At 39.8% G+C, this 13,407-nt stretch overlaps 1 protein-coding gene and 1 long non-coding RNA gene across 2 annotated transcripts in view; one reads left to right on the plus strand and one right to left on the minus strand.

Annotated features, from left to right (window-relative positions):
* Window positions 1-8,943, minus strand: part of LOC307268814 (active breakpoint cluster region-related protein) — a 15,721-nt gene extending 6,778 nt beyond the window's left edge. The window contains exons 1-9 of the mRNA XM_080051568.1: window positions 8,848-8,943; window positions 8,031-8,137; window positions 7,062-7,166; window positions 5,713-5,925; window positions 5,305-5,412; window positions 5,054-5,108; window positions 4,922-4,974; window positions 4,495-4,632; window positions 1-94 (exon numbers count right to left, since the gene is read on the minus strand). The exon at window positions 1-94 is cut by the window's left edge and continues 28 nt beyond it. Of these exons, the coding sequence (XP_079907694.1) occupies window positions 1-94; window positions 4,495-4,632; window positions 4,922-4,974; window positions 5,054-5,108; window positions 5,305-5,412; window positions 5,713-5,925; window positions 7,062-7,166; window positions 8,031-8,137; window positions 8,848-8,899 (925 nt within the window). The 5' untranslated portion in view covers window positions 8,900-8,943. The remainder of the gene's footprint in view (window positions 95-4,494; window positions 4,633-4,921; window positions 4,975-5,053; window positions 5,109-5,304; window positions 5,413-5,712; window positions 5,926-7,061; window positions 7,167-8,030; window positions 8,138-8,847) is intronic.
* LOC307268815 lies at window positions 769-2,678 on the plus strand. The gene is made up of 3 exons (XR_013845474.1): window positions 769-924; window positions 1,907-1,999; window positions 2,091-2,678. It is a non-coding gene; the product is annotated as an uncharacterized lncRNA (long non-coding RNA).
* Window positions 8,944-13,407: the final 4,464 nt, after the last annotated feature.

A 13,407-nucleotide genomic window follows, 5' to 3' on the forward strand; every position in this document is an offset into this window, starting at 1 on the left:
ACAGCAGCAGGTCTGTGTAGAGGAAGAGGTGACGCAGTGCACGCTCACCCTCACTAGCGTCCACCACAAAACCGTCACGCATCAACTGACGCCTCTGGAGAACGCACACACACAAACACACACACACACGCGCACATACACACACCCATTTAGTACTGCCCATACAAACTAAAACACGTTTACATGCACATCTTGGCCGGAATCATTAAAGTGCGTATTGGAAGTTAAAAATATTCCTAGATGTATACATAATCTATTGTGGACATCCCCATTGAAAAATAATATGCAGGATTTTTTTTGTTTTTCAAAACATAAGAATGTTGATTCCGAGATCAAAGTGGCTGTTTTGAGCTAAGCTCCTACAAAGTTCTTTTTTTTTAACCCCCTACGTCAAACGCGTCATATTACGTAGCAAGGGGACGCTGACCAAACGGGAATGCATCTACGTGCAGGCAGTAGTAGGTCGTAGTGAATTGAAGATGTGTCACTTAGTGTGCTCGTATTTTTTCTGTAGTTTTACATTGCATTGTATTTTACATTACAGTAAAGGAGAAGTATAGTGTACTCCAGCCTTAGAATAAATGTAGTCCACGGTTTCTGTGACAGAAAATAAGCGGCGCTAGCTAGCTAGCTTTGAGCCTTGGTATGTTTACATGTGAAGAGACGGAACTACATCTCTGGCGCCGCCGCCTCCCTCACGAAACACACGGTGGTTTCCCGATCATTTTAGACACGAGGCTTATGTGTGGGTGACACGGTAAAGTTCAGGATAACAACACCAGGGCCTGCGGTGGTTTAATAAACAGCTGAGCTGCTTCATCGTCCGGAGCTGCGGCCGACGCTGGACCGATGGTCACGGACACGGACACAGACCTACTAGGACACGGGGCCGTCAGATATTTAAACCCACGGAAACTATGAACTGTAAGTCTTGTTAGCGAATGTTTTTAAACTCCCATGTAGTCGGCATAATAATTTCAATGATGAAAAGCAACGTGTGGTCATTTATTGTTAGGCAGCATACTAGCTAACCCACTAGCTAACAGGTCAAAACGGCTAATGTTGGTTGGCATCCTTTTTTGTAAGATGGGCCATTTTATAAGGCATAATGCAATATTTTACATGATTATAATTAACTGTTAACCTCAAATACGAAGGCTGACCAATGACTCCTTCCGTTAATCAGTTTAAACAATACTGGCGCTAGCCGGGGACATTGAGTCAGCAAAATATATTGATATAGGCTACTCGTGATGCTAAAATAAAAATCAGACACGCTGTGGCTGTATGTCTACTTTGCTGGGACATTAGCACCATCATATCATACTAGTTTTACATCAGGATGTAATGTTAGCATGTGTTGACCCTATATAGAGCATTTGCTGCCTTTGTAGTGGCTAATCAAGATCCAAATAAATAAATGTGAGCACGTATTCCCCCTGCACGCAACATACATGTTGACATGTTTCTGAAGACAGACCCGTAGATAAGCTGCCCATGATGCAGATGAGAAAACTATGTTATAAACGTGTTAAATTGTGCAGCAGCTCCATCATGTAGGCCTAATAATCATTTATATCTGCTCGTTGAGCCCGAAAAAACATCTACAAAGCGTTTTCAAATGACTAACAAGAGGATAACCCCCATGAAGAGAATTAAATACATGGCTGTTATAATACTGCATTCGTGTTTAACTTTGTGATCTGAATCAACCCAAACCTACATGTATTGTATTTTCATACTCTGGCATTTTATTAGCTAATGTTAATTTTCTTCCACATTATGGCAGCGTTGTCTCAGCACTTCACACAGTAAATTAGGGTTTAAAATGTTTACATGCTGTATGTACTTGTCTGGGATAACTTATATGTTCAACTTCTGATCTACACAATTTGCTTTTCCACAGACTCAACTTGGCTGTCCTGCATTTCAAACATTATGGCAGATGAGAGGAAGCTAGAATGTGACACTGCCACCCTGTCAAGCCATCGCAGCTACAGTGAGCAGCTTCAGTCAGTCCCTAAATATTATCCATCATGTTCATACTATAATATCACTAAACGGATTCTTACATAATGTCCGTCCCCTAGCACCTTGGCCCTGGGGGACTCTCTGAGAGGGACAGACTCCACATAACTAAAGACTCTAGGAGAGAGCAGAGCTGGTTCTTCACTGCACCGTGCACCTGCTGCCTTTCCAGAACCTGTGAGAAGATCTCTGAAGATGGAGCAGCCTGGGACTCGCCTGGCAGTCACAGCTTCACACAACTCAAGCACACAATTTGGTTTCCCGTTTTCAGATAGTGATTATTATAAGTCTAGACAAAGTCAGATCAGTACTCAATTCATAATCTTGTTGATTACAGTCAAATAGGTGACGTACTCAGTCATGTTTGTTTGTTAGACATCTCAAAAAGCTAAGATAGATTTTGACTAAATTTGGTAAAGAATTGAGCCACAGACCAAGGATACGGTTACTTGTTTAGTTTTGTGTTTTGTAATAAAGTCTTGTTCTGGAAACACCTGAGGATTGGGGGTAGTTTTATCTAGAGCCAGATACAAAATTTAACATTTTCTCTTAATAAAATATGAGGATTAAACAGCTATACTGGGAGGTATGCTATTATGAGTGCATTCTCATTTTAAATTGGTTAATCTTCCATTTTGACCATATATACGTTAAACCAAACATATTTTAAAAAGCTGTATACATTTGTGATTTATTGGTAAGCTCTTACTTTACATGTTTACTTATCGTGCTTTGATGTAATAACTGTAATTCATAAATATAAAATACATTAAACATTTGTATAGGTACATGACATTTATTAGTCTTGCTTTTGCAGCATGAAGACCCTTATAATTTATAAAGCATGTGTTCAAAATATATATGTTTTAAACTGCATAAAATGTTATATGGTGTGACACATTGTGGTTGTGATTAATTTATCAATGAAATGATTAATATGAAGCTTTGTATATACCCGGTTCTTCTGGACACAATATAAGGTAAGCTGTATAGCAGAAGTGCCTGGGGATAGGCACACAATATCCACTGTTAAGCCTGATAATCTATATATCATTTACAAGTAGTGATCACATGGAAAATGGAAAAACAGAAGTATTCCAATTCAATTGTAATGTATCCTTTCTGCTGTTCTGCATCTAGAAATATTGATTTTCAATCATACACATGTTGGTCTACTAAAATACTTGCTTACAAGTTTAAATTGATCAATCCAACCAACATAATATTTAGAAGACTCATCTAAATGTTAAGTTGGTCGGATTTATCAATACTCTGCATCAAGATGTACTTCATTTACTTTACTTTGGCCCTCAGGCTTATATTCTAATTGTAGAACAAAATCGGACAATTCCTGTGGACACATTAGCTGCAAGGTGTGGAATAATTAATTGGAGAAAGTAGTTTCTGTTATGGGTTATACTGATTGACATACTCGTGTCTGCTGGCCTGCAGAGGGCCATGCTCCTGTCTGAAGCTCAGGTATGCTATCTGGAGCACTAAGGGGCTCAAAAGTAAACCTGGATACTGAGTCAAGTATGTTATGTCTGGTCTGGGGTTTAGCGTCTCCACCCGAGCCCAGAAGGTATCCACGTCCCTGCAGCACATGCTCTGCTCAGCTGAGCTCATTGGCTTTCCCACACAGGCACCTATCAAACAAAAGGTGTATGAGGTAAATGTCGTAATTTCTGTTTTAGCTCGCTCGCTTGCTCTCTCTCTGTCTCTCGCTCGCTCGCTCGCTCGTTCCAGTAGTGATGCAAGAGGTAATGTGGAGTTACTCATGCAGCTTCATAACCTTATACTTGTAAAGTGATTGACTGTTAAGTGTTGAAATATGGACAGCATTCTGTCATAAGCTAACATTAACTCTAGCTAATGCCAGTCACTCTCCAGACCGAAACTCCACTGATTTTCCTCTCACCATAACTCAATCTCCCTCCTATTACCATTGTTTCGCACCAAGCTAGTCTATGGATTAGTATGTTCGTCGACCCCTTGCTACGTCACATTCGAAAACTGTTTTTGAGGTGCGGTAGTAAAATTGTATCACAAAAACGGCTCCAGAGGCCACTTCTAGTATAGATTTATAAAACCAAATATTAATATAGTATACTAGAATGTTTGTCCTATATGATTCTTCACTGCAGCATCTAACTTCCAATACGCACTTTAAAGGCCTACTTCACCGGTTTGAATATGTCTATAATAATATGTCTTTTACTGTGACATCACAGTAATATTTACAAAGTACGTTTTTTTTTAACCCTATATTTCTCTTTCTGTGATGTCACGAGAAAGAGAAATATAGGGTTAAAAAAAACACTCTTTCTGCCTTTTCTCAGGCTAGGATGAACCGATTTCAATTTTTTTCGCACATTTATACTACATAGGATCTCAGAATTCAATACACCTTCATATTCAAACCGGTGAAGTAGGCCTTTAATTTTTTTGGTACAATGCGGAGCTCACCATGCCATGACTGAGCGTGACCTCCCGTTTGCACTGTGAGTTCTCGTTGACCCCAGACAGGAAGCTACGAGACAATCTCAGAGCTTCCTGTAAGGTGTTGTGGTCCCCGTGCTGCGCTGGTGTCGTCTTGAGGAGATCCTACAAGACCACACACAGGGTTCAGGAGGGCAGGGCATGCAGAGTGACAAGGTTAAATAGCTTGTCATAGATTGTACACCATGGTAAGACCCTGTAACACTTCATGATTGAATTTTAATTGAAAAGTTCACAAATTCTTTTCTGTAAACAGTGTCACAGCTCTTTGATCAGTCAGATTTATTTAGGTTATTTTTAATATCTGAAGCAAAAAATAATAATTTAATTGACAATGCAAAAGAAAATGATGCTTATAGCTCAGAGTTTTCAAAAAGCGATAGAACTATCTCACTTGCAGCACCAGTGTTGTCTTGGTTACTCTGTCCAGAGGTTTGTATAGTAGAGCTGTGAAAAAGAAACAGACAGAAGTCAGATACATTCCGGCAATAGGTTATGTATAAAAACATATTAAGATTATGTGTACCTTCAAATGTGTATTCGATCCGGGTTTTGTCCGAGCCATTTTTAGACGTCATGCTCTGGAAAAGTTAGAGATAAAGTGAGGCTGGTGAGGACAAATGCATGCAGCTTGTTACTTTTCCTTATGGGAGTGCAGAGTGTGAGTGCAGTGTGTGTGTGTGTGTGTGTGTGTGTGTGTGTGTGTGTGTGTGTGTGTGTGTGTGTGTGTGTGTGTGTGTGTGTGTGTGTGTGTGTGTGTGTGCGCGCGTGTGTTACCTCAGCCAGGGTTCTGAAAAGAGGCACTGAGTGTGTGCATTTACGGACGACCTCAACAGCTTTCTGGTAGTTTGCGATGAAACCCCCGTACAGTCCGATCTGGTTCACCTGCCAGAGGAAACACAATGGATGGAGGGAGGGAGGTTGGAGTGTGATCAACATTTGGGGACAGACAAAATGATTCAAACAAATCAAATAGATATCCTGGTGGGTCTAGAACAACTTTGGTTTGAGTGTCTTTTTTATTGCACATGGCCACAATCAAAATCATGAATTTTTGAAGTTTTCATTCAAGTTTGACATACATTTGGTCTGGTTTTTTCGACAATCAAAACAAAATTGTTGTATTAGACCCTTACCTTCAATTTTTACTGAAGTCAATAACTCTCAACACAATTGAGGACCTACCATTTTGAGAAACACGTCCCCCACCACCAGTTCAAAGCCAGTGTGGCCCATGAGCTGACTGGCTTCAGCTTGGCTCAGCCGGGCCTTCAGACTGCAGTAGAAGCTGTGGTGCATGTCTCTGAGCTCAGGCACCTGGTAGAACACAGTCTGGACCTGTTGACTGGTCAGTACGGGCTGGGACGTCCCGGCAGAGGCCCACAGAGCCTTCATTGGCTTCAGAACGAAAAAAAATGTGACACGTCAAATGAGTCAGGCTTTTAGGTCAACCAATGTAAGTGAGAAAAACATATAAATAGGCAGTGGTGGGGGTGAGAAAAACACAAAAATGTTTGAACAGACTGAACCGAGCACAAAGTTCACGTTTCCTTTTTACTGGTGTTGTTTTTATACCTCTCAACTATCACCTTCTCACAATCAAACACTTCTCAGTAGACCTACACAGTATGAGAAACACATAGCCTATCATAGTCAATACATGAGCAACAAAAACGCAGTATTCACATCCATGTTTTGTTTTTGTTTGGGGGGGGTAGGCTAAATGGGTTTCTGTTGCTGTTATAAGCAGTTGAAAAAGAGGGGGGGAGCTAGCTAGCCTTGCTTTGTCCCAATGTAACCCTACATGTAAAGCTTAAGCTGAAATGATTATCTACGATTACACTGAAGCGCCGTGGTTTGGTGGTTTTGGAATATGGTCACTGTTACCGTATGTTGAGGCTAACTTTAGAGAAAAAAGGGGAAACTAAGTAAAACACACACACACACACACACACACACACACACACACACACACACACGACTGCTGCTCAGATTCAGAAAAGTTTAACCGTTGTAATAATAATTTCAACATAGGCTTTCCCTTTTTGCAACATGGTGTAGTGTACCCCAGATAATAATGAGTTGACACCTCAGCCTCCAAATATAGTTTAAAAAAAAAAAAAGGGTCTCCAGCTCTCCGAGATAAAGCTCCACACTCTCCAAGATGCCTTTCAGTGTATGTGTGTGTGTGTGTGCGTGTGTGCTTGCGTGCATGTTTATGTGTGCGTGCCTGTGTGTGTGTGTGTGTGTGTGTGTGTGTGTGTGTGCTTGCGTGCATGTCTGTGTGTGCGTCCCTGTGTGTGTGTGTGTGTGTGTGTGTGTGTGTGTGTGTGCTTGCTTGCGTGCGTGCGTGCTTGTGTGTGTGTGTGTGTGTGTGTGTGTGTGTGTGTGTGTGCGCGTGTGTGCGTGTTTGTGTGTGTGTGTGTTGTGTGTGTGTGTGTGTGTGTGTGTGTGTGTGTGTGTGTGTGTGTGTGTGTGTGTGTGTGTGTGTGTGTGTGTGTGTGCGTGTGTGTGTGTGTATGCGTGTGTGTTACCGTCAGCAGGGTCTCCAGCTCACTGAGATAAACCTCCTCACTGTCCAGGATTCCTTTCAGCACCACCAGCCTCCTCTCCAACATCTCCTCTGGGTTGCACAACGTCTGAAACACACACACACACACACACACACACACACACACACACACACACACACACACATCAGTAACACACTGAAGACGGTCTCGCAATCACTGTCATGACAATTCATTTAGACATTACAACATTACTAGTGTTAGGCTCATAAAAGTCTTTTTGATTTATATTATTGCCGTCTTTTAAAAGACTTTGGCACACAAAAGGAATGTATATTTGCTTTTGCATAAGCCATGAAACATAAAGCCATAACAATGTGTGTGTATCAAATGAGGAAATAATGAATGATTCACATGCATTCAGTGTTTCCTCATTTGATAAATACAAACTTCTGTCTTCTGCCATGCACCTCTATCAAATATGCACCGTTTATGGAATACAGAAGTGTTACTTCTTCAGGCCATTTCTACATAATGGGGTTTAATATAGAAGGCAGTTATTGTTTTTATTATTAAGCTTATTATTTCTCATAAAGCTATGAGTCTAAGAAGTTAAGCGAATGTCAACAGTTCAAAAGGATAAAATGTAATTCTATTTTCTATTTAATTCCATGTCTTTTCTGTAAAAAAAAAACATGTCCTGGTAGAATAAAGGTCTGAAGTGGGGACATTGCTCCCTGTACTGTTTTTTTTATACTGGGTGGGATTCTTCAAAATTTCACAAGAAAGGGTATAGATATGTAGATGATAGATGCGAGAACTTCTTTTGCACAATAGTGGACAGCCTGTTTCAGAACACAAGAAATCCCTCACCACTTCCGGAACAGACACTGATCTTAACTCACTTCCTAACCGAAAGTCTACAAAGTGACGAAGCACTTTCTCATCTGTAATCTGTAAACATGCGTAAAGTGAAGGAGTGTATAAACTCACCGGGGTTTCTGGGAAATCCATGCTCCCTGCGTGGAGAGGAGAGAGCAAACAGGACACTGCATCCTCCTGGAAAACATCTTCCTCCAGCACTTCAGGCTCCGCTTCAACTACAATACACACACAAAACATTACATGTTATTTAATGAACAAAAATATGGCTGCTCTTCTTTGGCTTTCACTATTCCAAAAACTCATCATATCATAATTTTAGAAGCGATTTTGACATACAAAATGAGTAAATGATTGCACTTTTTTTTTTTTTGAAGGGGTCATATTCTGCTTAACTCAACCTCAATATGACAAAATAGACATTCTTCTTGTCACAGCCATCCCATTATCACAACAGTTATTAGTATTTTTGTAACAATTTACAATAGAGTACATTAATTAACTGTTAGTTAATGCTTAATTGAGGCTTAATAAGCATATACTAAGCATTACCTAACTGTTAATAAATGCTCAGTAGATGCTTAATAAACATAAACTAACTTTCATGCTTAGTTTATGCTTAACTAAGCATTGCATTAACTCTCCGTTAATAACTTAGCGTTAACACTTTCTTAATGCTAAATGGGCATTCGCATAAACCATCTATAACTAGCATTAACTTGGCATTAACTAACAGTTAATTTATGTACTCTTATTGTTAAGTGTCAAAATCACACAGTACTGCTCTTTAATTAATTAAATAAACTAAAATACAATTATTTTGTATTCATCCCCCAAAGACAATATTAGGTTACAATGCTTTATGAAAAAACTATTTATGCAACATAACGTTCACTCAATACACACAATGTCTCCCTCTTCCCCTCACCTGGCACATGCTGTGTCTCTAGATAATCCAGCGCCTCCTGAAAGACGTCCATGGCAGCTCACAGCTCTTACTGTCTTCACGGTGCGAGCACTCAGCACAAACACTGTCAGAAAAAAAAACTTCCTCATTCTAATTCAACGGGGGAAAATACAGTATCCGGTTTACAGCAGATAAGAACTTGCAACTTTTTTTACAACTTCAAACAGTTGCAATTTACTTCCGCTAAACGTGCCCATTTCAACACCCTGGCTTGCAGAGTATTTAATATAAAAAAAATACTTCACCACGGCATATTTCATCATTAGTCACTGAAATGAGGAGTGTTGCACCTTTAATTTTTCACCACCTGCCTATGTCATGTAATGTCAAGTACTTATAATATCATGTTTCAATCTGAAATATAAAGTGTATCAACATGTGTGTGTAACACTCAAAAGTGAATGAATAAGTTAGTAGCAGAGTATACTGTTCATTAACCCATGGAAATCCAATTACTGTAATAGAAGCAGCTGAACCTCTCATTTGTTACATTAACTAATAAAACAAATATTGTGAGAAGCATTGAGCAGCCGTAGCAAAAACAAAGCCCCCAAATCCTATCAGTTATGATTTATATATCCTTTATAGTAGTGAAGGAGGCCTAAATAGAAACTATTATCAGTGTGTTGGAAATGAAATTCTCTTTTTATAGTCCAAGGCTGCCCTCTGTAGTCAAACAGATGTTAGCACAGCTACTTCCTGTGTCTTTCCTGATTACTATCAGTGTCTAAACCTGCCTCTGTTACTCATACAGTTCATGATTTCTCTCAGCTCTTTATTTTTATACGTGACAAATGTAAGTGAACTTCAACGTGCACTTAGTAGCAACACCCTGCTAGTGCTGTTTGAGTTGTCATGAAGTGTATCTACTTGTGCTGACAAAGAGCGTTGAAAATGGTTGCCAAAGCGTGATTGTAAGGTTCAGATGCCCAAGATATTACTAATACAATTCCAGTGCTAATGAGCAGATGCTGTCTGTTTGAGACACAAAGGAGCTATGCACAATACTGCTTAGAGGGCTCTACATTAACACTCTCCAAATGCAGGTGAATGTAGTCTTAGGCGAGTAAGTTATTAAGTCTACCCTCCACTTTGGCTGGTGAAAGATGTGTGCTCGGGATCTGTGCTTGCGCGGCGATTATAGCGTCTAACTTCACCAACGGTTAAAAACAGGAAGGAGAGTCGAGACGGCTCTCTTTACATTAACGCAGTCAAGGTAGTGCGTGTGCAAACAGAACATTTCCTGTGCGCCTTCACAATAAAAGTCGGTTACTAGCCAAATGCGAGTTGACTCTTATTTTGAAGCAGGTAAGAACAGGAAGTTAGCGCTTCACAGCCCTGCAGTCAACCATGGACCTATAAAGAAAGCAGTCAACAGCAGTAACTATCTATGATTTAAACAAAGATTGACACAACCTATTTAACTTGGCCTAAATTGTATAACTATGTTTACTAATTTATTTAATAGGCTATATGTTCAATGTTTTAAAGTATGGTTTTCATTAAAAGAATGAAATGTTCTAAAAAAATTTGTTATTATTAGCCTAATATAATAATGATATGTTTATAAAAATATACACACACTAGGATATCATATTCATTGAGAATCTCAAATAAAACCAAGATGACATGCTCAAGGGTAATTAGAGCTAAATGCAAGGGTTAGGGTCATGCAAGTTTTTGATCATAATTTGTGGTAGCACCAGTGCTACCACTTTAAAAAATAAGCGTACAGCCCTGGTACTACCTCTTGTTACTCGATCCACCGAAGACACCCACACAGATTCCTCCTCCCACTGTCCCTGCCTCTTCTTTTCCTTTCCCCAAACTTTTCCAGAGAATTGAAAGTGAATCATATCTGAATACTAAGGTGGTGAACAAAGGAAAGGATTGTCTGAGCTCAAGGCCACTCGCCCCCGCCACGTCCTCCTTTAGTAACTCAATACATGACCTGTTGGAACTGAGGATGATAAAAGACGTCTGATAAAAGCTTTCTATCTGAGTGTTGGACGACAATAGGGTGACACATAAACCAAGACTCTCAATAAAACACAAAGGACTCTAGAGCCAGAGAGATTATAACAGATAGGCAACATGCCAAAATGTGGGAACCTTAAGCAGATCAAGTAAAATAAAACTTTTTTTTAAATAAATAAATTATAATCGCAATGATACAAGTTAGTCCTCGTACTATGAAACCAAATAGGAACTCATGAAGTATAGTTAATGTTCCAGCTGCAGCCAACATAATGGGTAATTAAACACTTAAATTACTTTATCCACTATAGTCACCTCAAGAATAAAGTAACACACCAAGATTTACCAGTTTTTCATTTGCTGCCACTTTTATGTTGCAGATAAGAAAACAAATAGCAAGAAAGTAGCAAGAATAGCTTTAATTTGACTATAAAGATCTTCTATTATATTACTTTTCTGGTCTTTATTTCTCATTAATGACTCCTTTAGAGCAACCTGACACGAATCACAGCACAAAAAACTATGTAGATTTTCGGGAAACTCTTCCTCTCATCTGGGGCTTTCAGCATTCTCAGTCAACACTGGGCTTCGTCCTTCTCCGCCCCCTCGCCCCCCTCCTGCCAACCCCACTCCGTTGTGATTGGTTACCTTCCGGAACACTTTCAGCGGTGCGCGGGCAGATTTGAGCAGGCAGGTGGGGGCATGGCCGGAGCGTGCCTGCACGTTGCAGATTTACCATACATGGAAAATCCGGATTGATCTACGTAGATAAATCCCGGAAATTTGAACAAGTGAATCGAGACCGGCTGTTTAGCGCTCTGCACAGCCAACCCAGACGGTCAGCAGGGAATACGTCTAAATGCATGCTACTCATTATTTGACACTTTAGTATGGTTAAACATGACTATAAATCATTATAACAAGGTTTATAGGTCATAAAAGTTTATATGTTTATACTCAAGAGATCAATTGAGTGGTGACCCTCATTTGCAATGATGACGAGTCCAAGATTGAGCCCTGTGGGACACCATTTGTAACTGTTTAAAACTCAGATTGGTAGCCTCCCAGTTTTACTGACTGCTGTCTATCGGACAGATACTGTAATCCCTAAACCAGCTACATACAGAATCAGAATGATCAAAGCCAATATCATGCAGCGTCTGTAAGAGAAAATGGTGGTCAACAGTGTCAAAGGCTTTTGAAAGATTAATTTAAAAGAAGAATAAGTGCTGCACAGTGCTTTTGTTTTGTCTAATGCTGTAACAATGTTGTATACAACCAAAGTGACAGTACTGACGCTTGCCCTAAAACCAGGTTGGAACCGGCTCAAAATGGAAAATTCGTAAATGATTTGACCATTTAAATCTAAAGGTTATATGTTTGCATATTATAGACACATGTTTTGCATCAACTGACCTGCTGTGTACTGAATAGAGTTCCTAGGGATTCCTAGGAACTGTTGTTGTTTGAGTTGGAGGATAGTGGGATTGAATGTGTGTTTGCAGCCAAAACATGAGTCAAGCACCACAGGGGCTTCCTAAGAAGAAAGTTCCCCTCTCCTCCTATTTCCTCCTCTCAGTTACAGCTGCAACTTTACTTTACTTTTTATATATACCATATAATTACACTATACTATATTTAAAGACTATAGTCTTAGTGCATTACTGTCCCATTACTGTTATTTTATTGATGAAAATGATCAATTGCGGTGTCCTTAGGCTCGCCGTGACTGTCGGCTATGTTAATGTTATGTTATAGGTCATAAAAGTCAAAAAGTATCATAGGTCCTCTTTAAATTCAATTCAAAAACTTTCAGTTACATACAAACTTTCATGGCATTTCATAACCGTTGGAACCCTGATAGACTTGTTCATTAACCTGCTTGCCCGCCTGTACCAATTGACTTGCCACAAATGTTTGTGTTTTCTTAGTGAATCACTTAAACTCTAGGACTGGGCCAGCATTGTATTGAGAAGAAGCCGGTATTGTGCCAGCGTTTTCTCCTCAGGGCCTGGCAGCAGCTCATCGTTAATCATGGGGGAGAAAACACTCTACCAAATAACTTGATGACACATACAGTATCAGGTAGCTTGGCTTTGGATGAAGATACTGTGTTTTCCTTTTATGTACAATTGTGCAGTTTTTGGCTGTTAACACTACACTGTACCCGGTTCCGTACAAGAGCTGAGAAATAGCCACTTCAAAGGCCATATTTTTTTGCCCAGACGTTTGGTCGCCATTTCACAGTTTCTACCCGTTTACATAAAAAAGATCACAGTTTAGACCTTGTCTGTTATGTTATGCTCTCTTATTAAGTACGGGCCCTCAAGTATTGAGGACCCGTAACTTATTGTTATCCACCATACTTCCTTTTCTTACTTCTTCCATGACATTTTTCTAGCTCCTACCCCTCCCACACCGTTGCACTTAGACATTCCAAATTTTCACAGAACGTGCATCCCTACCCCACGGGGTGTGCTATTATACAGTTACTTGATTTTACAAGGGGGCGCTGTTCTGAAGTTCCGACTGACAAAAGTTTGA

The sequence above is a fragment of the Ammodytes marinus genome, assembly GCF_949987685.1.
Source record: "Ammodytes marinus genome assembly, chromosome: 23".
In the NCBI taxonomy this organism is placed as follows: Eukaryota; Metazoa; Chordata; class Actinopteri; order Uranoscopiformes; family Ammodytidae; genus Ammodytes; species Ammodytes marinus.